We start from the raw sequence: 25854 nt of genomic DNA on the forward strand, positions 1-25854 counted from the left end.
TCTTTTCGTCATAAATACATTTATTTAAAATTGTTCCATTTCTCGCAAACACTGTCATAAAGTCACCACAATTGTACATCCCAACCGGTGCACGCAGTTCTCACATTTCAAGTTTTGATCGTTGCTGAGACTTTATAAAACTATTCATTTCACTCACCTAACTCTATAGATAGATCTAAAACTGCTCTTACATACATTAAGTATATCACTAAATCTTTTTTTTTTCACGATTACGTTCGTTGCATATTGGATTTCTCGGCCGGCATTGAGCGTTTTGTTTCTTTGTACCGTACTTGTACGGTTTGTTGTTAAAATGGTTTCTTCCTTGTAGGTGTAGTTCTTATTGGGTTCGTAATAGTTTTACTAATAAAACTTTTTGTTGGAATAAAATATGTGCCTGGGGACGAACTAGGAATAAGCAACAGTCCTTTGCTGGCTTGTACTACACACTAATATTTACAATAAATGTAGATCACGGTAATGATTTTAGCTTCTAGAACGTTCGAGATACGTTAAAGAGTAAAATTATTTAAAAAGAATCATCCTAAAGGCAGTTTAATAGTCAGAAAAAACGAATAACTCAAAATAACATAGAAGGTAGTAATATGGCCGCTCATTATGTACAATAATAAAAAAATAATAGATTTAACCGATGAATTGCGTCAAATCGGGGAATTGGAAGCCCTGGAAGGTGAGCGGAATTGTGGACTGCTGTTGTATTACTCGGGAACGCGATACACGTTGCCCCGGTTGTCGTAGATTGATGGGAATTTGCCGTCCCTGGGCGTTGCCACCGTTCTGGAGCACCAAGCCGCACTGAGCGCTGCATACGTCATCTCGGAGTATCACGTCACGGGGCCATTCTCGAGCAAGCTGAGCACAATCAGTGATACGCAGCGAAGCACATTGAGGCTACAATGAGATGAAATTATTAGATGCAAAACTAGTTTTGAGAGGCGATCCAATCAAGGATTATTTTCACTTACGCCTTCGTTTGTACAGATACAACTAGTGCAGGGTGATGGGAACGCAGAGTCACCGACGTTCACTTGCTTTCCGCCGATATGGCAACCCTGAACAACGTTTTCCCGCCATGCACTGAGATCTATTTGTTGCATGGAACTGCAAGGCACGCGTGGGTTACTGGAAAAAAATGTTGAATCATGAGTTAGGATCGATTAGAGTTGCAAAACTTTTTCTTCGTTACTTACAGGAAGTTGCTTGGAAGATCGAAAGCCGCACGCTGCATATCTCCCTGAATGTCCAAATTCTCGCAAATAATTCTAGAGAGTGTAGTTTTGCGAATTTCAGCAAGCTGAGCTTCCGTAAATTTAACAACTGGATCATCAGTCTCGTACCTAGAAGGGAAACGCATTAAATCTATCGGGCATCTATGAATTTATTAAAAGCAACCAAACTCACCAGAAACGATCACACTTGCGCACCTGCCGGAACTGGATAGCGATGATGCAAGCGAAAGTGGGACCAACCAGACCTCCTTGTAGCGGTCGCTCGGACATACCACCGGGGAACAGGTCGATATCGTCCACGCTGTTGTAGATCCGCTTCAGCCGAGCGATGACCTCCGGTGGCATTTCCCGGCTCAAATCCTCCCAGGTCTGAGCTCGTTTGAGGTTGCAAAGTGCCCGATAGTTGTTGTACGAAGGAATTCCGTGGTCACGAGCACGCTGAACATTCAAAGCGACCAGATCAATTCCGGAGAATGGGATACGGCGATCCTCGAACAGATGATTGGTAACTTCACCGGTGATGAATTGATCCAGGGTTTCCATTGGTGTTGCTACCAGGCCACGGGCAATTTCATCGATCAGGCCAGGTTGCTGGCTAAAAATGTCCATTTTGAAGAATCCATCTCGAAGCAGAATCGGAGGATCGATTGGCTGATGCTGAGGACTGAGCCGCGGAATGTGTGGCCGAAGTAGTGAGTGTCCAATACGGAAGGCGGCTGCCGCGAATTCGGTAACGATGGCTGGATTACACGTTGGGTTGTAGTCCTTGTAGTATCCTTGTGGAAGCAGCTTTAGACCGTACAGATTGACAGCGTTCCAGCTAAGAATGCGCGGTAAGAATTCGTTGAAGCTGATGTGTTGATTTTGAGCAATGACGATGCGACGAGCGTGTTCGTACAGCTGATCTCCGTTCCAATGTGGATTGACGCCACGTAGTCCTTCGACAATACGGTTGTGCTCTCGGAGGAACAAGGTGTGGATGACGGTAAGACCTGGTTGTTCGGATGCCCGACCATCGCCGGCAGCGAAACAGTATCCACTAGCTGATTTACACTCTGGATGAATGGGAGTCTGGGGGAGCATTTCCTTTCCGCGAATGGGATGAATGGTAGAGTTCAGACGGCCAGAGAACCCTCGTAGACCTTTACCGACGCAGCCATTTTCACCGTAAATTTGAGAACCATCCAGAAAAGCTGTGTTCTGATTGATCTGTTCTCGAGGACCTAATGTCTGTTGTCCAGGAAGTGATCTCATGAATGGGAAACAAAACCGTTCACCACTAGTTACATTCAGTTCCGGGTAGTAATGATCTCGTGGAGGGATTGGAATTGGGTGGCATTCAGGGTGTACGGTTCTGGGCGAATCGCATGATCGACAGCTCGGGATAGACTCGTGGAAACCTTTGTGAATAGGTGTCATGGTTAGATCGTGATCCAGGAATTGGGCATACTGCATGACCATCAGCGAATAACGTGTGTGAAGATTGGAAATGTCCGGGTGAATCAAAGCAGAGATCGTCCTAGGGTTCGGTAGAGGAGTGCCGGCAACGGAGATGGAGCGAGGTTGTGAAATACCGTCATCGTAAACTGGTGGCAATAAGCGGGCGAAGACTGTCAGCGACTGACCGAGTTCAGGACTTCTGAGATTGTTACAGTGACCAGTTAGTGTACGGAAAGGCGTTGTCGTGTCACATGCGGCTTCCAAGTTTTCACACTGCGGTTCTAAATTGATCGGGGAGATAGATCCGGTGATGAACTGGTTTACATCGATGCTCTGCAGGGCATTGTTGAAATCGTCTCCGCCGAATGCACCAAGGTTGTTGTCGAATACCTGACGCTTGCGACGACGAATCCTGAAAACCCAATTATGCTGAGACTATTTTAAGAATTTCGTTGTTGCAGTACTTACGAGTGTAGTGTGCCTAAGATTTCGTTAGAAGCCAGCTCGAAGAGTAGTGAAGTATTGGCAATAATCAGTGCGTTTTTGTTGGCCTTGCTGAATGAAGCAGCTGTTCCAGCTGGAGATTTGGCATCGATTCCACCCTCTGTAAAAATAACCGTACATGTTAATACTGTTTCAAAATATTATTCTTAACAAAGGGGGCTTACGTTTACTCCAGGCTTCGTATTCGAACCTTTTCCTCTCGTTCAGTTTATCTTTAGCTTTGTCGAGGGCTTGTTTGATTACACCAGCATCCAATTCAGCCAACTCTGGCGGGGTTGGGGTCTTTGCATCAACGATTTCTTCGACTTCCTCGGCAGTTTCCGTGCGCCAAGCAGTAACATCCAGCCCAGACAGTTGATCACAATTCAGACGGGCATTTAGGTACGGATCCTCACGGATGAACGCTTTAGGCTGCGCCTTAGACACTCCATTAGCTTCGCAAAGAAGTCCCGATAGAGTGACCCGACGAATGGCTTGTAGCTGCGGCAAATTCAGCGACGATGGTGGTAGATCGTTTTCGTACCAGAAGCGATCACTGCTGCGTAAATTGGCAAACTGAATAGCTAGCAGGCAAGTGATCGTTGGTCCAAAGACGGTACCTAAGGTTGCAGTTTCCGAGAGACCCCCAATCAGCAGATCAATATCCTCGGCATCTCTGGAAAAGGTCGCAAATATTTCATTTCATGTTTACCACGATAAAAATTCCCTACTCACTGATAGATATTTTCCAAAGCTTTCCTTTTAGCTGGTGACAGCCCAAAGTACTCCATGTCATCAAAAGTCAACTTGGATCCATAGGGGATCCCGAAACGCTTTTCGCACAAGTTCAGAGCTTTGTGATATGACGGAATGCCATGATCGCGACCCCGCTGAATAGCTAGAGCGATCGGAGTCCACTCATCGTTGAATGTGGCGTGATCGGGGACGTAAGTTTGCTGCATAGCAGGACTAGAAATTAGAATTTCGGCCGATGCCGATTCGTTGTACATATCCGGTGGCAACATGGTTAGGAAGGCTGGAATTGCTCCGACAGCGATCTCGTTGAACACACCGCCTCGGTTGCCCGAGTAATATCCGCTGTAGTGTTTGCCTCCTACGAGCCTGCGGAAGTTAGAAAACGTGGTTATCTTTAAGGCTTCCCTATCCATTAGTTAAAGAGTTACCTTAGATCTGAACTGCTTGCTATCTCACTACCCAGAACGATAGGCAGGAACTCGTTGTAGGTGATGTGCTGTATCTCCGCTATTACAGCTCGACGAGCTTCGTAGAACAACGTGGTGTCACTCCATTCCGGATTTAAGCTGGACATTTCTTCAGCGATTCGGTTGTGTTCTTTCAACAAAATAGTATGCAGTGCCCCGATCGCACCCGGTTCGTTACACCTCAGACACGCCTTGATGTCGACCTTTCCGGATGAGAATGTTCTTAGAGCCAAAATTTCTTTCTCCGTTGTACCGAACAGTCCAGAACCGTCCAGAAAGCCGGAAGCGGCATTCATTTGATCGCGGTGATCGAACTGGCAGGAACCGGGATCGTGGGATGGGATGGATCTTTTGTACTCTTTGCAGTCAGCTCCGGCGCGAACGTAGCACTGGATGATCTCATCGGAAGCTGCCGACGAATCGTTCCGGCAGCAGCGGAACGACGCGTGCGGTGATAGTATCTGGACTAGATCGTACGCCAGGAGTTGACCCCAGGCGGGTAACATTGCGGTAACGTGTGGATGGCTTGCGTTCACCTGAATCGAACGTTGTAGCTGCTCGATAATGGTATCCGGTGTAGGCAGCGCGTGGGAACCAACCGAGGTGCGAGGTTTGATGCGACCTGAAATGGATAGGTAATTTGGAAGAGAGATTTATTAGCGTAATGTGAGATATTTTATAATATTTGTTAAATAAAACCGGGAATCCCTGATCAAAATTCTAGAAATACAGAATTCAAAAATATTTCATTTTACATAGGGACAAGAGTTCAGGAGCTTGGCGATATCCCCCCCCCCCATGAATCTACTGCGAGTTGGGGAGTTTTGCTAGGATATGGTGGAGTTTAGGCAGCATTGGGCTCTGTTAAACCTCTATGAAATGCAATAATACTGAAAGCAGCTCCGACGAAGCGCATCTGTGCCACTTCTCCAAGATCCTGAGAATTTAGTATTCAAAGATCTTATCAAGAACAGCATCCTAGCCCAACAAGGGTGTCAACCGGCATATCAGGAGCGACGTCTGTAACAATAGTCGCCGCAGCAACAGCCGCAGCAGCAACAGCCGCAGAAGCAACAGCCGCAACGGCAACAACCGCAGCAGCAACAACCGCAGCAGCTACAACCGCATCAGTAATAGCCCCATCAGTAACAGCCGCAGCTGCAACATCCGCAGCAGCAGCAACAACCAGGTCAGAGCGGGTGAGAAAAACCCCACAGAAGCCGAAAGTAATAGCAGCGAAATTCTAGCTGTGGATACGACAAAAAAGAGTCCGAAAGACGCTAGTGTCTGCTGTGAAGGAGTACGAACGGGCAACACCGAGGGCAGAACGAGCACTGGCGTAGGTAAAGGTTACCATTTAGTTAGCTCCCCCCAAGCAGGGGATAGAGAAGTAGATTGAAGTTAAGAACACGCCAGTTTCCATGACTCCAAAGAGGGCAAGAGACGAAAGATCAGGCGAGCCTAAGAGACAAACGCGTGAGGACGCTCTCACTGCCGAAGGACAGGACGTTACTCAACAGGGAGAAAGCTGGAGTACTGTTGTAGGTCGGAAGCAGAAGCAAAGGAAACAGCTAAAGTGGAATGAGGGGAGTAAAGTAGAGTAAAAGAGGAAAGAAAAACCTCCGGTCTAAGGCGCCAAAGAGAGATAAAGCCTTAAGGCCGGAGATAGTGATTGCGTGATAGGATCTGGATGAGATCACGACGGTAGATGAACAGAGAAGTGCACTGAAGGCACTGTGCAACCTGGGTGAAGTGCACATGGCGTTCCTGCTAAAGAAAGGATGCGTAAGAACACAGATAGCGATGATTCGTTTACCGGTAACCGCTGCTGAGAAGGCACTGGGGGTAAGCGCTACGGTTGGATGGTCGAGATGTCCATTGAGAGCCGCACCAGATTGAATAAACAAGCGGAGAAATGCTTCATGTGTTTAGGTTTTGGACATTTGACAGGGGCTTACAAAGGCCCGGACAGATCCGGGATGAGCTGGAAAAGCGGGGAAACGGGTCATTTTGCGAGAGACTGCACGCAGAGACCAAAGTGCGTGCTTTGCACTCCAGATGACGGCAACGACCATCAGACGGTTGGTTTTAAAGGCGCTGCCTACGAGAGGGCGATTGTAGGCCAACGAAAATGGAGATAATCCAGATAAATCTGAATCATTGTGACACCGCTCAGCAATTGTTGTGCGAGTCAGCGACAAAACTATTTGCTCCGTCGCTTTGATTGCAGAGCCGTATCAAGTCCCCCTAATAACAGTAACTGAGTGGCCGATTCATAGGGCGATGCAAGTTATGGGCAAATTCCCAGCGGTAGAACGTTGATATGAAGGCTTCGTGATCGCCAAAATCAACGGCGCCTTCGCGTGCAGCTGTTACGCACCACCAAGGTGAACAGTGGAGCAGATCAGCCGCTTTTTAATTTTTTTTACATTGATTATAGAGGTTTTACCCTTTGGGCCATTCGCCTCTAACCCTACGTGCGGGGTTGGGAATCGATTTACCAACAACGCTACGCACGCCTCTACCGGGAAGTTGATCGGCTGAAAGCCGGTAGTCGTTGGTGGTGATTTTAACGCCTGGGCTGTGGAGTGGAGCAGTAGAGTAACCGTATCGGCCAACGGAGCCCTGCTGCAGCACGAAGAGTGCTGACTGGCGAGCGAAAGTGGAAGACGAACGCTTTCAAGAAAGACCTCTTCGTTGAGGCATTTCGGCCTGATCGCTGGGCCGAGAACGTGGATGCGGCTGATCTAACAAGGATCATGACGGTTTGTGACGCTACAATACCGGGAAAACTGAAGCCACGCAACAGACGTCGTACAGCTTACTGGTGGTACGAGATGCTCAGTATACTACGCGCTGCATGTCTCAGAGCCAGAAGGCGGGCTCGGAGCGCTATCGAAGCTAGATAGACAGGAGCGCAAGGTATCGTTTCGGGAAGCTAGAGCCGCTTTAGAACGAGAAATCAAGCTTAGGAAGTCAGATTTCCACAAAGAGCTGTGCCAAGAAGTAGACGTCAATCCCTGAGGCGGTGCGTACCGAGTCGTGATGGCGAAAATGAAAGGCCCGTTGACGAAACGCGAAATGTACGCAGGTAAACTGAAGATAGTCGAGTGTGTCTTCCCGAAACACCTGTGATTCAACGACGCCGTACGGCGAAGAAAAAAAAAAGCAAACACGGACGATTGACAAGTGACTAACGATGAGCTCGCGGAAGCATAGAAGCGACTGAAATCAAAGAAAGCCCGGATGGAATATCAAAGTTTGTGCTGAAAGCTGCAATCCTGGAATACCCGGATATATTCAGGATGGTGTTGCAGAAAAGTCTAGATGAAGGTAACTTCCCCGAAATGTGGATGGCATAGAAGCTGGTGTTGCTGCCAAAGCCAGGGAAGCCACCGGGCGATCGTGGCCTCGTATAGGTCGGTATGTTTGCTGGATAAACTCGGAAAAATCCTTAACAGGCTGGCGAAATGCATGGAGGGCTAACACGGACTGTCCAAGATGCAGTTCGGATTTCGCAAATGAGCATCGACAGTGAATGCAATTCGGACAGTGCTCGAGAGTGCGGAGAAGGCATCTGTTTGCGCCAGCTTTAGGATTGCATATATTCGAGGAAGTGAGTCTTCACTGTAGTATAGGACAGTTGGGTATCGCATAATGAACCAACCAGCACAGGCGTTACGGAACCATTTGTTGCGTTCACCACTCATACTGCAGTCAGTTTTCTAGAAGATTCTCACTTCCTGAACAGAACAGTTGTGTTCATCTAATAGTTGTCGCTATCTATATATAGTTCAAACTACTACCAGAACAGTCAGTCATCATACACAGTTACTTAGTCTCAGTAGTACCACTAGAAACAGTCTTTACAATCCTACAATGAATTACAGTTGAATTATACTCTCGTTTAATACTGAACAGTTTGGACTTACAATAAGTACTCAATCCTAATAAATAAACCTTGTGAATTTAGTTAATGTGACTAAGAGTTTACTATACCGCGAACCGAACAGTTTTCCCTCGTCATAAAATCCGACAGCTCTACAGACGTTTGAATGTGCGTGAACAGCATCTAAACGATCGATACTGCGCTTTGGTCAAGAAGCACGTGCCAGATCCTGAAGGAAGGTCCTAGCATGCGTCAAAACGAAAACTGCCTCTATGCTCGTATGTGTGACAGTTTCTAAAGGCGTCTACATCAATACCACGTTTTATAGACTGTCTCCGTTCACTACCACAGTTTTGACGCATGCTAGGACCTTGTTTAGAGGGACTTTGAGGGCTCCATACTCGGTCCAACTTTCTGGAACACCGGAGACGTGTTCTTCGAATGGTTCAAAGTGAAACGCAGAGAGATGCTTGAAACGGGAGTGCCGGGTTGCTTTCGCAACCTAAGCCCTGTCGTCTGTTGCTGCTAGCACCCAACTCGGTTCCTCTGCAACAGCAGCGATTTGAACAACAAGACCTGTTGCACAGGCTCATTTGCAGAATCCGTCTATCCAGAATCGCAATGTGACAGCTCCAATAAAACAACCTGCATATCCCGTATTAAAAAGTCCTTTTCCCTGTATTGCCCCCGACGCAGGAAGAGCCGGAGACACCCGATGAGCCCAATTAACCAATAAGCATTATAACCCAAGGATTAAGGATCCTTAAAGCATATAAGATTTACAAGTGCATTTAATGCCATTATAGAGCAAATAAAAAGCTGATATAATGCTATTGTAATGCAGTTGGAGTTCCGTATCTACGATCCGGATCCAGACTATCGGTTTCAGATACTGGATCTGCTTATTGCAAACGGGTGAGGGACTGTTCTTACTTTCTTAACCGAAGGTGCTATTGAACCGGTTGTCCAAAAGCTGCTATCGGTTGGTGCTGTTTATGATTTGTCAGCAGTATTTCAAAGGGTCGCCATCGCGCATCTATCACGGCTTGGGCCGATTCAAATCCGATGGACTATTGGGTGTCGTCCACATTGGAGTCAAGCAAGAGCTTATAGTAGATCACAAAAATAGAATATATGAGATCGTAGTCAATATTTGTAGAATATGCAACCATCTTTCCAAACATTGTAAGTCTAGTAGTGAGACTAATGTAGAATTAGGTTCTTTACTGACACAGTTAACCTCACTTTTCTTGGCAGTTCGCTTGTACTGTTTACATAGACTTAGAAAAATTTGTGGACGACTAGATTCACTCGAAGCAATTCGTAAAGATTTTTTCTAAGTCCATGTAAACAGTACAAGCGAACTGTCAAAAATGAACACTCAGTTCATTTGAGACATCAGCATAAAATTGAATACTTTACGCTGACGTCACAAATGAACTGATTGTTCATTTTTGACAGTTCGCTTGTACTGTTTACATGGACTTAGAAAAATTCTTTACGATTTTTTTCGAGCGAATATAGTCGTCCACAAATTTTTCTAAGTCCTTGTAAACAGTACAAGCGAACTGTCAAGAAAAGTGAGGTTAACAAACTGTGCCAGTAAAGAACCTAATATTCAATATGGCGAAATTTATCTGACAGCGCATCTACACAGGTTACTGAGTTACTGGGTTACTGAGATCGAAATAAAAATACACGGAACCGAAAATGTACTCCAAATTAAATTCAAACATACATGAATCAGTGAATCGACCAGAAGCTAAATCTAGACACTCACCATCGGCATAATCTGGCTCCAGCAGTCGCAGGAACGGGTCCCCTCGGGCGCCCCAGTAGCGATGGTTGAAGTTGTTGCACTCGCCCGAAGCAGACCGGAACTTACTCGGCGGACATGGCAGCGGTCGGCCTGTCTTGCACTGAGCCTTGCCCGGACCGGCTCTCTCCAGCAGCAGAGCGGCACGGGCTCTTTCCTTCAGATCGGCAGCATGTGTGCGGTGCTGGTGGTCAATCGTTACCAGTATGACTAGAAATATGCTGCGAAGAGAGATAGAGAAGAACGAAAAAACAAGGTTGAAGATGGTCAATTCTGGTTGATTCTAGATAAGGAAAAAATATATTTTTCGCGTTCGTGGGACGGCACAAATCCGGTTGGCTGTTTGTTCAGCCAAAAAATGTAGTTATCGTTGATGCCAAAACGGGTTTCGGCATTCAGGGAAGCGAGCGAGCGAGTGCGACGTTCGAACACGGTTTTTGGCAAAACCACGACAGCATTCTACAGTCATCAAAAGTTGGTGATTTTTGATTTGCGAGATTTACATGTACGAATTTTCTGTGCCAAACATAAATTTTGATTGGGGCCTTATTGATATTAATGTCGTTTTCTCCGCCGCATAGAAACACCGTCTCAACCGATCAGAATCAGTCACCAGCGTTCCAGTGAGACGAGAATATTGGCTGGTATCCTAGGAATCACGCGGGTTTACAATTGAGTAGTTAATTTACATAATTAATTACAGTGAGCTCAGCTTGACATTTTGCAATAAATTCGCAGGAATAGTACCTAAATGGGATACCTGAATAGTTCAGAGAAGGAATTCGATAGAATTTCATTTGTCACCAACCAACGATTCCAAGCTGCACTTCAAGCAAGCAAGTCCGTCTACGGGTACTGCGGTACGATAGAACGTGATTCGCTTGATTTGATAAGACTGAATCGTTAATTTACTGTTTGTCTCTCACTTTTCGTGTGAGTGTATGCTTGTGTGGGTAGTTTTTATTTTGTAGAATCCGGTTCTGATGGTACCTACCATCAGCCTATATTTGCATTGGAGGAGTTGTTTAGTTAGAAAAGGTCAAATTTTTTCCGCTACTTTATAGTGCTTACTGTTTAGTACATTCGGTACTTGCTAGCAAGGCCATCTTATGTGGGAGGTCTGATGGTTTTGATTATTGATTGAGAGTTTGTAACGAAATAAATATCTGTCCTTCCAATCTATTCTGGAAGGTCCCGCGGTCATGGAGTATTTGCATGTATCTAGGGTTGGATAAACGCAATGCTTAGTAACCGCATTCTTCGCACGTCATTGAGACAGGCAGAGAGAAGGAAGTTGAGTAGTTACTGATATTCTCAGGATGGCATTCGGTCACCTTTACTATGGTGCCTGCTGACGACGGATTTTTAAGAAAACTCATTGACCTTGGATTTCCAACATACGGGTTTGCTGACGATTAACGAATACTAATTACTGGACTTTGTGTCGGAACAATCTTTGACTTAATGCAACAAGCATTAAGAACTATCGAACAGTGGTGTCGATAAGTTAAATTATCCGTTAATCCAATATGGCGGTAAAATCGTGGTGCACATACCATCAAATTTCAACCTTTGGGGCCATGCATAAATGACGTAGTATTATGGGGGTAGGGAGGGTATACCAAATTTGAGACGAAGTGTGACGAGGGGGAGGGTAGGGTCAGAAGTTGTGCGACGTAGCATTAAGTTTAAAACCCATTGTTTAGAGAAAACAATTTAATGATCCTCCTTTTTCAAAAGAAATAAATTTAAATTCAAACAAGTTACTTTTGATGCGGTCTTTCATGAGATAAATTTTACGATTCGCGGAATTACAAGTTCGCAAAAATACGAAAAGATTTTGTATGCGGATTTAACTTGCTACATTAGTTAGCTAATGTTTCTAACTAGTAGACTTAGTTTGGAAGCTGCATTAAATTTTCACTTCGGATTCAACTAAACAAAATTTAGTAATTTGGATGAACGTATGCTTCTTACAATCATTGTCAACTGGAGGATTGTGAACTGAGAGATCCTCTCTTCATACTCCATGACATAAAATTCAAAACAAAACTATCAACACTATATTTGTCATGAAATGGGCTTATTTTGCACGCGATTTGCTGTTATTATGAAAATGCTGATAAAAGTTGTCAAACATTTTGAAAGGACATGTATTTAAAATAATTGAAAAACATTTGTAATTTTTTTCATCCCCCGATCGCTTTGCATGGGACAAGGGGTAGGGGGTAGGTAAATGCTACGTTATTTACGAGGGGGAGGTTAGAACTTTGTGACCAAATGCTACGAGGGGGAGGGAGGGGTCAAAAATCGCCGAAAAAAGAGCTATGTCATTTGTGTACGGCCCCGTTTCAGAATTATTGCACTAATCCTGTAATGGACTTGTTTGCCCACTATCCCGCCTGTCTTAGTACATCGCGAATACTGTTTATATGTCACATTATGTCATGTGCCACATTTTGTCATACCCCATCCTCCCCCTAAAATCGTGGCATACTATACGAATTTATATGTATATTTCATCCGAGCACTCACATCTTAAATCAAGTAGAACGATAAGGATAAACCAGTAAACCAGCTGTTGCTGAGAATCTTTGCTGTAAGTTGCTAATCAGAAATTCCACGGGGGTTTTCGATTGATTCACAAGTGACATCAGAATCTGAATGATACGTCAGAAAGATCGTGATTGATCGTTTTTGCCTGTTTGCCTTTCTCGATGGAAAGATTATTCAAACTACTCCGATTTGCCTGTGGTATGTTTTTTTATTTAGGGGTAATCTTTAAATACATCATAATACTACTAATGCTGTGTTTCACCCAAGTGGGTCTTGGTTTTTCTACGAGGTCTTCGAGATTTTCTTAGGTAAAAATACTGTGATCACGCCTTCCTTCGGAAGGAAAATTCCGGTGGGTTTCTTGGGTGAATTTCCGATTTACCAGTGTGAAAAAGCAGTAGCGAGAGATATCTGCAATTAGAACCTGTTATTTGTCTGCTACATCTTCAGCGTTCAATAATACATGTGCTCAGGGCTGCAGAAAGAATTTACGGGCCCGGGGGTTCAGCATAAGGGTTCCATCATTGTAGATTTTTCGAGCACAGAATCAGGTGGAATTGAATTCAGACCTACTAGGCTAAGTGGTCACTTAGCGCTACCACTCATCCATCGGCATAATTTATTATTAAAAAGGCATTTTTCATAAGTTAAATTAGTATAAAACACAGAAAAATATTCAGCTAACTTTGTTCGCCACTGGCAGTTTACTTAAACAGCTTGGATCTTCTTCAGGCTCCGCTTGACGATGAGGGTTCTTGTCATTGGGTGCCACCTGAACGTTGTTGGCGGCATACGACTACCTGTTCTTTTTTGCGTAATGGCTGTATTCAAAATCCCACACGATGGGAGACCCGACGACGAGAAGGAAGCGTTCTACGCGAAGCTGGAGAAGGTGTACGACTGCTGTTCGCAACGGGACGTGAAAATCGTCATCGGTGATATGAACGCTCAGGTAGGACGGGAGGTAATGTTTAGATCGGTAATCGGGCCAAACAGCTTGCACACCGTATCGAATGACAACGGCCAACAATGCGTGAACTTCGCAGCCTTCCGTGGCATGGTATTACGAAGTACCTTTTTCCCCCGCAAAGATATCCACAAAGCCACCTCGAGATCACCTGACCAACGCACCGAAAACCAAATCGATCACGTTCTAAGAGACAAGCGATTCTTGTCTGAACCTACCGCAGTGCGAATATAGATTCGGACCATTACCTAGTTGCAGTATGCATGCGCTCAACACTCACGACGGTGTACAACACTCGTCGTAGTCGGATGCCAAGGCCCAACATCGCGCAACTTCGGGACGCCGGGGTTGCCCAAGACTACGCACAGTGGCTGGAAGCAGCACTACCCACGGAAGAACAGCTGGGCGCAGCTACTCTTGAAGATGGCTGGAGGGAGATCCGTTCCGCCATAAGAAGTTCTGCTATAGCGGCACCAGGTACAGCGATTCCGAATCGAGGAAACGACTGGTTCGATGACGAATATAAACAGTTAATAGAGGAAAAGAATGTAACACGGGCGAGGATGCTGCAGCACGGAACGAGATAGAATGCAGAGCGATACAAACAAGCACGGAACAGGCAATCCTCGGTCCTCCGGAGAATGAAGCGCCAACAGGTGGAACGAGATCGCGAAGCGATGGAGCAACTGTACCGCGTAAACGACACACGGAAGTTCTACGAGAAGCTGAACAGTTCGCGCAAAGGCTCCGTTCCGCAAGCCGATATGTGCAGGGACTTAGACGCAACCTTCTTACGAACGAGTGTGAGGTGATTGAGAGGTAGTACTATGACGAGCACACCAACGGTAAAGCAGCAGAGGACGAAGGCGGTATGGCAACGGATCTTTGAGCACGCGCAGAAGACGATAGGCTGCCGGCCCCTGATCTCCAAGAAGTCAAGAAGAAGATCGGTCGGCTGAAAAACAACAAAGCTGGCAGTGTAGATCAACTACACAGCGAGCTATTAAAATACGGTGGTGAAACACTGGCTAGAGCGCTTCACTGGGTAATCGCCGAAATTTGGGAGGAGGAGATTCTTCCGGAGGAGTGGATGGAGGGTGTCGTTTGCCCAATCTGCAACTACCGCGCGATCACACTACTTAGCGCAGCCTACAAGATCCTCCCATAAATTCTCTACCGCCGACTGTCACCATTTGCAAGGGAGTTCGTGGGGCACTACCAAACGAGATTCATGGCTTTCCGCGCGACCACGGACCAAATATTTGCGATTAGGGCAGGTTCTGCAGAAGTGCCGCGAATACAACCTGCACACACATAATTTGTTGATCGATTTAAAATCGGTGTATGACACATTCGATCGAGATCAGCTATGGCAGATAATGCAACGAGTACGGTTTTTCGGATTAGGCAAAGCGACGATGGATCGGGTGATGTGCGTTGTTCGAGTATCAGGGACCCTCTCGAGTCCCTTCGAATTTCGAAGAAGGTTACGGTTGGTCTATCGTGCCTGCTGTTCAACGTTTCGTAAGAAGGTGTAATAAGGAGAGCGGCGATAGACACGTGTGGCACGATCTTCAGGAAGTCCGTCCAGCTTCTTGTCGTCGCCGACGACATCTACATAATGGCACGGAACTTTGGGGCGATGTCGGAAACGTACATCAGACTGAAAGCTGAAGCCAGCAGGATTGGACTTGCCATCAACGTTTCGAAGACAAAATACATGAGAGGAAGAGGTACTAGAGACGATAATGTGAACCTCCCATCCCGAGTTCGGATTGACGGTGACGAAATCGAGATGGTCGACGAATTTGTGTATTTGGGCTCGCTGATAACCGCCGACAATGATACCAGCAGAGAAATTCAGAGACGGATCTTGGCGGGAAATCGTGCCTACTTTGGACTCCGGAGGACGCTCCGGTCGAACAAAATTCGCCGCCGCACGACACTGATTAGACCGGTGGTCCTCTACGGCCACGAGACCTGGACTATGCTCGTGGGGGACCAACGCGCCTTGGAGCTTTCGAACGAAAGGTGTTGCGTACCATCTATGGTGGCGTGCATATGGAAGACGGAAGGTGGCGAAGCGAATGAACCATGAGTTGCATCAGCTGCTGGAAGAACCATCTATCGCGCATACCGCAAAAAAGGACGTTTGCGGTGGGCTGAACACGTCGTAAGAATGTCAGACGATCACCTGGTGAAGAAGATTCTTAAAGGGCGACCCTACAGCAACAAGAAGAGTACAGCGAGCACGGTGGATCGACTAGATAGAGGACGACCTGAGGACCCTTCGAAGACTGCGAGGCTGGCGACAAGCAGCAATGGACCGAGTGGAGTTGAGACGGCTTCTGCATACAGCAAGAGACAACAAGGCTCTAGCCTGAACGGTAAGGTAAGGTTAGTATTCAAAATCCGGCCAAAATAGCATAGAACGATCGTGTTGCTTCATGAAAGGTGCACTCTTTCACGTAAATTTCTTAGTTGAAGGTCTCGGTTGCAATTAAAATGTCACTTTTCAAACCACAAATAGAGAAAGCCTGCCAAATCAGATATTTATGTGTGAACTTCGACAGCTTCAAATGCTTGATAATATCGGCCAATTTTCCCTTCTGGTTGGTATTACGCTGGTTGCTGTTGATTTGGCTGCTTTTGCCGATTTTGCTAACTCAGCGTACAAGTAGTTCACATTTGGGCGATACATGAGCAAATTTTCGCTGTGTTGCTCAAAATTAAACAAGAGCCAAGCAGACAAATGAGGGTTTTTCAGATTTTTTGAAAATCATGCAAAGAAATGCGTCAAGCTTAAGTCGGCCAAATTTTGATCGTCAAGCCTTTTAAATACCCCTACGAAATTTTTTGTGATTTTAAAAGGAGCCGATTTACCAATCATTCATATTTATCCAGGTGTTATGCTAACTACTGGTTATACTAAGTAAGTGCCATTTGAGCCAGACGCTACTGATTGCTAGATAAGGGTAAAACATGAAATAGTTGAAAGAATGACAGTACTGAATGATGATATAGAGTATGGAATTTCTTTTAAGTTTGGTACTTTCAACAATATACATTCATACGAGAAACCTATTGAATACATTACGATGACATCACAAATGAACTCGATCGTTCATTTTTGACAGTTCGCTAGTACTGTTTACAAGGATTTGGAAAATTTCCTAGCGATTTGCTTCGAACGCATCGAGCTTCCATACAGTTATTCTAATTATTCTAATTAATTCCATGAAAACAGTACTTGTGAACTGCCAAAAGAGTGAGGTAACTGAGTCAGTATAGAACCTAATATTAGACATCAGATGTCCATAAATAGCAAAGTTTTTGAGCGGCACTAACCTTAACACTAACCTAACGTGTAGCAAGCCAATGCATGTCGTGTTATATTTATCAATAAGATTAAAATTGGAATAAACCATCCTTTTTAAGAATGGTAAAATAACTAATTTTAATAGGTCAATTTACTTGTTTTTCAACTTTACCTTATTTCTCATAAAATCACAGAGCTTCTGTATTTCCGGGACGCCGAGTGTGAGCAGTGGTTTCGTAGTGGACACAAGAAAATTGGGCGTTTATCGAGTGCTAAACTAGTGTCAGACACTGATGAGACAAATTACTCGCCTTATTAATGGTAGATGTACCCTTCATGCATAATAAGGTTAAATATAATTTTCGCCTTTGGGAGAATTATAGCAGATCATAGAAACCAAAGATGCTTTCAGTTAATGTATCGAAACATAAAACTAGTCCAAAATTGTTTTAGTTCGAAAATTTCAACACCAAAATTCCATATTTAGACTGTCTTTCAACATATTCAAACTGCCATTCAACAGTCTTTAAATTAAAAGATACAGGAAACGCACAGGGTTCGCTTGAAATAAACTAAAGAGCAAATTTACTCTTAAAATAATATTATTGTCGTTATTCTCAAGTGACAAATCGCGGGAAATGGAAAACATGTTACACCTTTGCGTTACGTTGGAGAAGCAGATTCTCGTCTAGATGCTTCTTTTAAATAGTTCTTCAAAAAGACTCAAACTGTTTAAAAAATTGTGGGTTATCTGTAACGTCAGTAAATTCTCTTAGTCTTAGTCTTTAAGTAGTCGAGCCAATATTAATTATATCATATGTGTCAAAAAAGTTCATATGACATGTTCGAATTTTTGGTTTAACCCATTCATGCCCATGTTGTTTATGGACAACAACGTTTTTAAGCAGCTATTACTTTTGGTTTAGGTAAGAATTGCTCCCAAAAACAAGTAAGACTAATAAATGTGACTATTACCTTTCATTCCAGCACTAAAAGTTACAAATATTAGCTCTCAAACTAAAGTTATTACAAATAGCCTCATTCGATTCCGATTGAGCAGTGCTGCCAGGGATAGTTTACGTTGAAGATGAAAAATGAAATCTTCGTTATTTTGCAAAATTATTGAAAACTGATAAAACCTGTCAATTAAGACCGTCTTAGACTACATTTTCCAAGTAATTGGATTATTGTAAAAATTCTAGGAAAATTGTAAGAAGCATTGGAAAGTAAAACTTGCGCAGCTTCTAGCACTGCGATGGAAGCACCTAATTAGCAAGGGACTGGAAGGTGAAGTATATTTTTCAATATTTAGAGCCATAGTACTCAAGGGAGAGCAAGGTGTTGAAGGGAGAAAGTTTAGAAAAGCGTGGAAGGATCATATATGCAAGCTTAGAGCTCACCGGCGACTTAACCTTTTGTCTGCTACCGTAGGAGTCAGGGTCTTTTGGCATTAGAAAGGCGAATCACCTGAGTCTACGGCATGTCCGGACAAGCGTAAAGTAACTTTTTACTTCATGCTGTCGGAACCGACCGTCCAGTCCCTTGCTAATTAAATGCCGAAAAAACTGTTGACAAATTGACTCAATAGGTCGTTAACAAAAAAATGGTAAAAATGGAAGCACCTATCTTTATGGAAAAAGGTTTTTCGGGTTTCTTGACCCGATCATTTGCAAGGAAACATAGCTTTGGTTCCCCGCATGCATAAGAAAAAAGAATTGGCATGAAAGGGTTAATATCTGGAAGATTAACTCTACACCTCTCCAAGGTTGATGGGTTTGACGGTATTACAAGCATATTTCGTGCCTCTGACAGACAATTGTTTTAAGATGGTTATTGCATTATGTCTCGATAGTGGTGCATCGAGGAGGCCGAGTGGGCTTATGAGTCTTTTTTAACTCATTAACCTCATTAACAGAAGACAAAGATTAAGCCCGTACGATATTAAGCCTGTTCTAATGACCCTGCTACTTCTAGTTTTCCGATCTGTTTACTTCACATCCTTGCTCTCACTTGAGTACTATGGCTCCAAGTTTCATAACTTTCCCTACCCAGTAATCTCTAGCTAATTGAATGTCGTTAGAATGTAATAAAGCCTTTTTTAAGTTTTGTTTTTTCATACTTTGCACCAGCCCCAACTAACAATCACCCATTAGTTTGTGCGCTCTGGCGTGGCCGACTGGCGAGTCGACGTGGATTGATTTTTGCTGTGGGTCGTGTTTGCAAACTTTGTTCCACAGTTTAATGGCAGTATTTGGTGGACACGGCTCACAGTGGGGGTCCCGTGTGTGTCGATTTATCGGTCGACTTCGTTATCGTGTACAGACTAATTGAAGAAATGTAAATGTAGAAGAAATGTAAATGTGGTCGTTTTGTAATAATTGTAGTTTTTAGTACTAGTGTACAATTGTTATGTGCTAGTCGTATGTCTATCGGTGTATGTTTTTGTCACAGCTAGGACAGGGAATGGATGCAGAACTGGCGTATATGATCGAATAGTGGGTAGACTGACCATATCAGGCGAGTGAAAACCCAGGACAATCTAAGAGAGAGCTCCCTCCTCCTTCGTTATATGTCGAACGTGTTTGGCGATACTCTGCCAGAATGTGTTTCGCGAGAATTCGCAACCCGGACACTTCGAATTTATACACATGTGATTCTAGTTACACCACAATCATCGAAGATTTCACGCTTTTGCTTGTAAATTATCTGCGTATAGGAACGCCGAGGAATCTAGCACTAAATACTCGTCATTAACGTGAAGTAGAAACATCAACGGTCCCAAGTAGCCTCCCTGGGCTATTCCTGATGTAAAAGTAAATGTCTGGCAAACTCCAATGAAACCATTATCTCTTGATCTGTGATCAAAAACAGTGCATAGATGAGTGGAAGTAATATCAGTTTGAGCGCGAGGTTCCATTGTACTTGTTATGTAGGATTTGATATGCCAGGTTAATCTCTGAAGTGGTTCCATAACCACCAGCTCGAGATAGCGCTTAATTAAGTTAATTCATGTTAATTATGGTTGTCTTTTTCTTTCATCTTTCTCTTGTTTTCCTTCCCATTGTATTGTTTTTCTTTTGATTTTTCTCTTCTTTTTAATTTATTGCATTGTATCCAAATTCTGATGGGATTTCCTGCCTTCTTCTTTCTAGCTATTATTTTCAGCTACCTACGCCTTGCTTCCCTTATCTCGACTCTTATTCCGGTTTCTTTTCATATTTATATTTTCGAATTTTCTATATAAATTGTAAATTTTCCTTATTATTTTTTCGGTTTACTTTTATCCTTTTGACATTTTGTTTTTGCCTTAACCATTTTTCAATTGCACTTTTCCGTTCTCTTTCGCCTTTTTTCTATTTATCGTTTCATTATCTTATTATGCGACTAAACCGTTACCCATTTTTCTATTTAATTTTTTTTCTCGTTTTCCTTTCATTATTTTTCTTTTTATTTTGCTTCTCTTTGTCGTTTTACTTACACTGTACTGCTTTTTACTGTTTCTTATTTCTCCTATTTCTTTTTATTTAATGTTCCTTTTTCTCCTTTTCGTATTTTATTCCTTCTCTTTTCTCCTTTCAGATTTTTCATCAGATTCCTTTTTATTTTCTTTCTTTTCTGTAACTATTTCTATATATTTTTATATTTGGAACAGTATTATTAAAAAACTCACAGTTACAAACTTGCACAAGTTGCAGTAGCAAAATAGAAACGCAATAAATTAAACAAAAATACAAAGGAAAAACTAGAAAAAATAATAAGTTGATAAAATGGAACAAAATGAGAAAGCTGAAAAGAGACATTTAAAGTAACTTAAAATAGTAACATGCAAATAGTCAATATCCAAAATTTAAAAAATCCACAGCGGAGATACAACAGAAAATGAACAAAATATACGTTATATACAAAGTGAAGTTAAGTTCGTGATTTTTTTTTAAAGTGTTTCATTTTATTTGAAAAATTGAAAGACAGTTCGTTGGTAGCGCTACCGAAGATAGAATAAACAAGTCGGATTTAAAAGAATATGGGCCATCCCCCGAGGCGTGTTTTTTGATAGAGGTTTGCGGTGAACGCTCTCCGAGCCGAACCGCTCAACTGAAATTCCAAAACCAAAAATATTATTGAAGAAAAATGTATTGTGGTGTACTTGAGCGGATCGGTATCCCAATAAAAAAAATTCTTACAAAAAACATGTTGACCAACAAATTGAGTTTTGATTTATCAAAATTTCAAACATAAACTCATTGCAGAGAATCGAATATTTTTTAATGAAAAAGGAACCCTTAAAATTACACGAGAATGTAAATACAAACAATTCTAAAAAAAATTGAAAATCGGATGGATAGTTTTTGAGATATCACGTTCAACGCAACGGTTTTTTTCAAAAAATTTCATTCCGAGATAATTGCGTTTAAAGTTTTGTGTTAACTTCATTCGTGGAAGAACCAGCGCGCTACAAATAGCTGTAATTCAAAATGTAGTGCTCCGATCTGGATGAAATTTTCAAAAGTATGTACTTTCAACATATTCAATACATTTTTTTCGATTTTTTGAGTTCCAGCTTTGTATATAACCCCTAATAATAGAGGCTTTCACTTCATGATCATTTTTTAGGGTTAGAAAAATTTCTATTCTTTTATACGGGGGGGGGGGGTCTGGGTCAATTGGCATAAAGTCATTTGGCATAAGGTCATTTAGCATAAGGTCATTTAGAATAAAGGACATTTGGCATAACGGTTATTTGGCATAATGGTCATTTGGAATAATTTTGAAAATTGATCACACTTAAGGTCATTTGGCATAACGGACACTTGACATAACGTTCATTTGGCATAATTTTGAGAATTGATCACAGTTAAGGTCATTTGGTATAATGAACATTTGGCATAACGGTCATTTGGCATAACGTACATTTGGCATAATTTTGAGAAGTGATCACAGTGGTGGTAATTTGTCATTTTTCAACTACAGGGAAACACATATTTTAAGACTGTGTGAGAGTTAGGTAATTCGGCATAATTCTGAGCCGTGCTACTGCTGAAGGTCTTTTCGTACAAATATTTTTATGCTTAGAAAAACAGTAATTTAGCATACCAGTCGTTTGGCATAGGTATATGCAGTGATAAACTTATTGATTACCAGGATTATTTTTGAGTATATCCATTCTTGTATGTATTATGTATTTTGATTGTATGTTGACAATAACGTTCATCGCTCGAGGGAATTTTAGTTATGCAGTTGTAAGCAGCTGGCATGTTGCTCAAATGTTTGAGTATAACGGCAACTACCTAAATATTTAAATAACTTTAAATGCATTTGTTCACCAATAGTACTAACATTGAACTTGAACCAAAATTAATTAGATTATTCTTCTTTACGAATTAATAAAACACGATTACGACTAATGTGGCTACACCACATCGCTTCAGGTCGCGTGCTGTCTGACATCGCTGTCGCTCCGTCGGACTTAAACTAATTTAAAGCCCCCGTTTTTTAGTAATCTGGGCAAACGAGTGGATCACAGGTTTGCTTGCGAGGGGCCTTCGCTTTCGTCGGGTGGATCGCAGTTTTACACTATATTATACTAAAACGTAGGTCATAGCAAAGATTCCATAATTGCAAGTATGATCAAGCACAAAAATGTCAAAAATGAAATTCAAAAGAACTGCTCATAGTTAAAAGAAGGCAAAATCAGTTATTATATGTTAAAAATTCACTCGAAATATTATCAATATTAGGTAATGGATAACAACACAATATTACTATTGCTTAGTGCAGCTTTAACCTTATGGGTCATTAATCTGATAAACTACACATTTGTATATAATGCCAAATGACTTTCAGTGAGATCACTTAGCAAAATTATGCCAAATATCCGTTATGCCAAATGTCCATTATGGCAAATGTCCGTTATGCCAAATGTCCGTTATGTCAAATGACCTTCATTGTAATCAATTATCAAAATTATGCCAAGTGACCATTATGACAAATGACCGTTATGCCAAATATCCGTTATGCTAAATGACCTTCAATGTGATCAATTATCAAAATTATGCCAAATGCCCGTTATGCCAAATGACTGTTATAACAAATGTCCCTTATACCAAATGACCTTCAGTGTGATCAATTCTCAAAATTATGCCAAATGACCATTAGGCCAAATAACCGTTATGCCAAATGTTCATTATGCCAAATGATCTTACGCCAAATGACTTTATGCAAAATGGCCCGCTCCCTATACGAGGTTAGGAATCGAACTCTGGTGAGCTGCGTGCAAAGTACTCGACTCAACGACTATGCTATGATCGCCCTTCAATATTCGTGCTTGAATGTAGATGAAGAATAATGCATGCAATTGTTCATAATTTTCAAATTTCCCAGCAATATTTTAAAATTCCTATCATTGCTCAGCTGCGTGCATGCCACATGAACAGTGCTGCAAACACAGAAAAGTTACCTAGATTCATAGATTCCATTCACGACCCACAAACAGATGAATACATTACGAATAAATGATTAGATACACAATTCAGTAACCCCTTTCCCCATAGGAGATCAAACCAATCCAAAACGGTCAAAAAACTGCATCGTCCTCCAAGAGCTGAACAACCGGTTCCACAAACTCATTTCACCAATAAGTAGGCCCTGCCCGATACCTTTCATACACTGAGCACGGCATGCGCGAAGGAACTGACCATTCAGCTATATCGACACTTCACCCTCTACCGTGCGATCTTTTCCCTGAACCCCCCCGCCATTTCCCCATAGTCACATCAGCGAAAGTGATGCTGTAATATTTATGTTGGCCAAACTTTTGGTGTCAGGTCGTGTCCGGTGAGGTAATAGCTCGCCTCGCCCGCCGCTCTTCCTTCGCAGGACAGGTCTAGTCGAGAAATTTATGACACTTGTCGATATTTTTTTTTGGTCGGTTACGTGCTGCAGCGATCCAATTATATCGGGGATTGAAATTCGAGTCCTGCCTATCGCGCGCCAGCTTCGGATTTCGTATAAACCGCACCTTTTTGAGTTCAGATCTTGGTTCAGATCAACATCCGCCTGCGGAGAAGCAGGCGCATCGCTACCAGGAGATGTCTGACCGAAACCGGTTTGGATTGCTTGGTGCTGCAAAACAACCGTCATTACTTTATTACTTTAGGTATTATTTATTTTGTCGATTTGCGAAACTATGTACCGGCAGTGGATTTTTTTTTGATTGTTGAAAAAACAAACAAATCGTGAATTTCACCGCTGGATTAAAAAGAAACCCATTTCTAAATTAACAAGGTTGGACTGTATGTACTTTGTTACCATGTTGCGTAGAGTGGACGGCGTAGACAGAGGCCCGCTGGTGGTCAGGAAGAAATGCGACACCACGCAGGCTGCGTATCTCGCGAATTTATTTTTATCATCTGTTGTTGGCGCCCACGTCGCAAAGTATGAACTGAGTGGGCACACGAAACTGAGTAGATTTTAGTAGGAAGCATGCGATGAACCCTGTACGTGCTTGTTGTGTCTGGCGTGCTGAGAAAGTACTTGTGCATTGTTCCAGATTACGTAATAAATCTTACGAATTTATTTTTAACAACGGGTAAATGGGTGGCAACTCCGAGATCGTTGTTTACTATTTCACTCTTCTTTCCAAGAGATGTTTTTTGTGTAACTGAAAACATGATTTTTATATATTTATTCAAGTAGCTATTGAGCTATTTATTGAGTATGAATTATTTCCTTGAGCTTATGCAACTTCGTTACTGATCGGGACCTGCTGTAATTCGACGAAAAATCAATAAATAATAATGTTTAGGACTAGCAAATCCTTCAATTTAATAATCACAAAGAGTTCATTGACAACAACGGTGCCTGCCAGATCCGAATGTAGATTGCAAAGTGGCAATGTAGGGAATGTTAGTTGCTTCAGTACTTGTTACTCCTTATTACTTGAAAGTCCCGAAGAATTGTTTTTTCGCTAACAATTAAAATTGTGAGGGTATATTAAATAGATCAAACGTATTTTGTGTTGTATTTGACAAGACCTACAACCCTTACTAGATCACTTGAGAAGTACATTCATTTTTTTTATTTTGTGGCACCGTGTTATTTCTGTCACCAGCCAATGACAATTGATTGAGCATATGTAAAAAAGTTACTTTAAGTGGAGAAATTGCGAAAAAAGTGCCGGTATGGCAAGCAATATGTCCCTGCAGTTTGAAGTCCGATACTTTTTACCCTACCGGAACTGTAAATGCGGAAATCTATTGATCAGAGTGTCTGCAGAAGTGGCTTTCGGAAAAGGGTAAAATTTTCGTCGAGAAAGACATGAGTCCACCAAATTACCCTCAGCATCTGCCCATCGAGCGTTATTGGATTGTGAATAGGGTAATCGAAAAGACTGGTAAAGTAGCTTGGAATATGCAGGAGTTTCAAATAAATTTGGGCTTAAAGCGTTAAAAAATTGAGATGAAACACTCGTTCGGAAATTTATGAAAAGTTGATTGGTCAAAAATTAGAAGATTCGTGAAGGAATAATATTAATTTCATACGGTCTCCACAATATTCAAGTTTAATCTCGCGTAAGAAAGGATCAAACTTTTGCATGAATAAAACTTGTAAGTATACTTATTTACGTCAATTTTGTGTTATTGTGAAGAATGCAGAAGATGTCTTGGACATACACATTTCAGGAGCCCTTAGTTTTGTTCAGAAAAGAGATATTTTTACATAAATCTAAGAACATCTCAAAAATTTTGTGGACAAGGAAAGTTAAAAATCTTCAGTCAATTCTTCAATACATACATTTAAAAAAAATAAATTGCAAAATCGAAAGAAAACCAGGAAATAGCTCGATGGACAAATAAAACAAGTGACGTGCTAGAATAAAAAAATGGAAATTTAAAAAATTCCCTGAATATAAAAA

At 42.3% G+C, this 25854-nt stretch overlaps 1 protein-coding gene across 8 annotated transcripts in view; it reads right to left on the bottom strand.

Moving 5' to 3' along the window:
• Window positions 1-25854, bottom strand: part of LOC131678823 (uncharacterized) — a 189778-nt gene continuing 163924 nt past the window's right edge. For all 8 annotated transcript variants that reach the window (XM_058959180.1, XM_058959178.1, XM_058959173.1 and 5 more), the window contains exons 3-11: window positions 10066-10322; window positions 4358-5018; window positions 3909-4295; window positions 3359-3849; window positions 3159-3294; window positions 1423-3102; window positions 1212-1358; window positions 987-1143; window positions 1-912 (exon numbers count right to left, since the gene is read on the bottom strand). In XM_058959180.1, coding sequence (XP_058815163.1) covers window positions 646-912; window positions 987-1143; window positions 1212-1358; window positions 1423-3102; window positions 3159-3294; window positions 3359-3849; window positions 3909-4295; window positions 4358-5018; window positions 10066-10322 — 4183 coding nt within the window. In that variant the 3' untranslated portion in view covers window positions 1-645. The remainder of the gene's footprint in view (window positions 913-986; window positions 1144-1211; window positions 1359-1422; window positions 3103-3158; window positions 3295-3358; window positions 3850-3908; window positions 4296-4357; window positions 5019-10065; window positions 10323-25854) is intronic.

The sequence above is a fragment of the Topomyia yanbarensis genome, chromosome 2 (genome assembly GCF_030247195.1).
Source record: "Topomyia yanbarensis strain Yona2022 chromosome 2, ASM3024719v1, whole genome shotgun sequence".
In the NCBI taxonomy this organism is placed as follows: domain Eukaryota; kingdom Metazoa; phylum Arthropoda; class Insecta; order Diptera; family Culicidae; genus Topomyia; species Topomyia yanbarensis.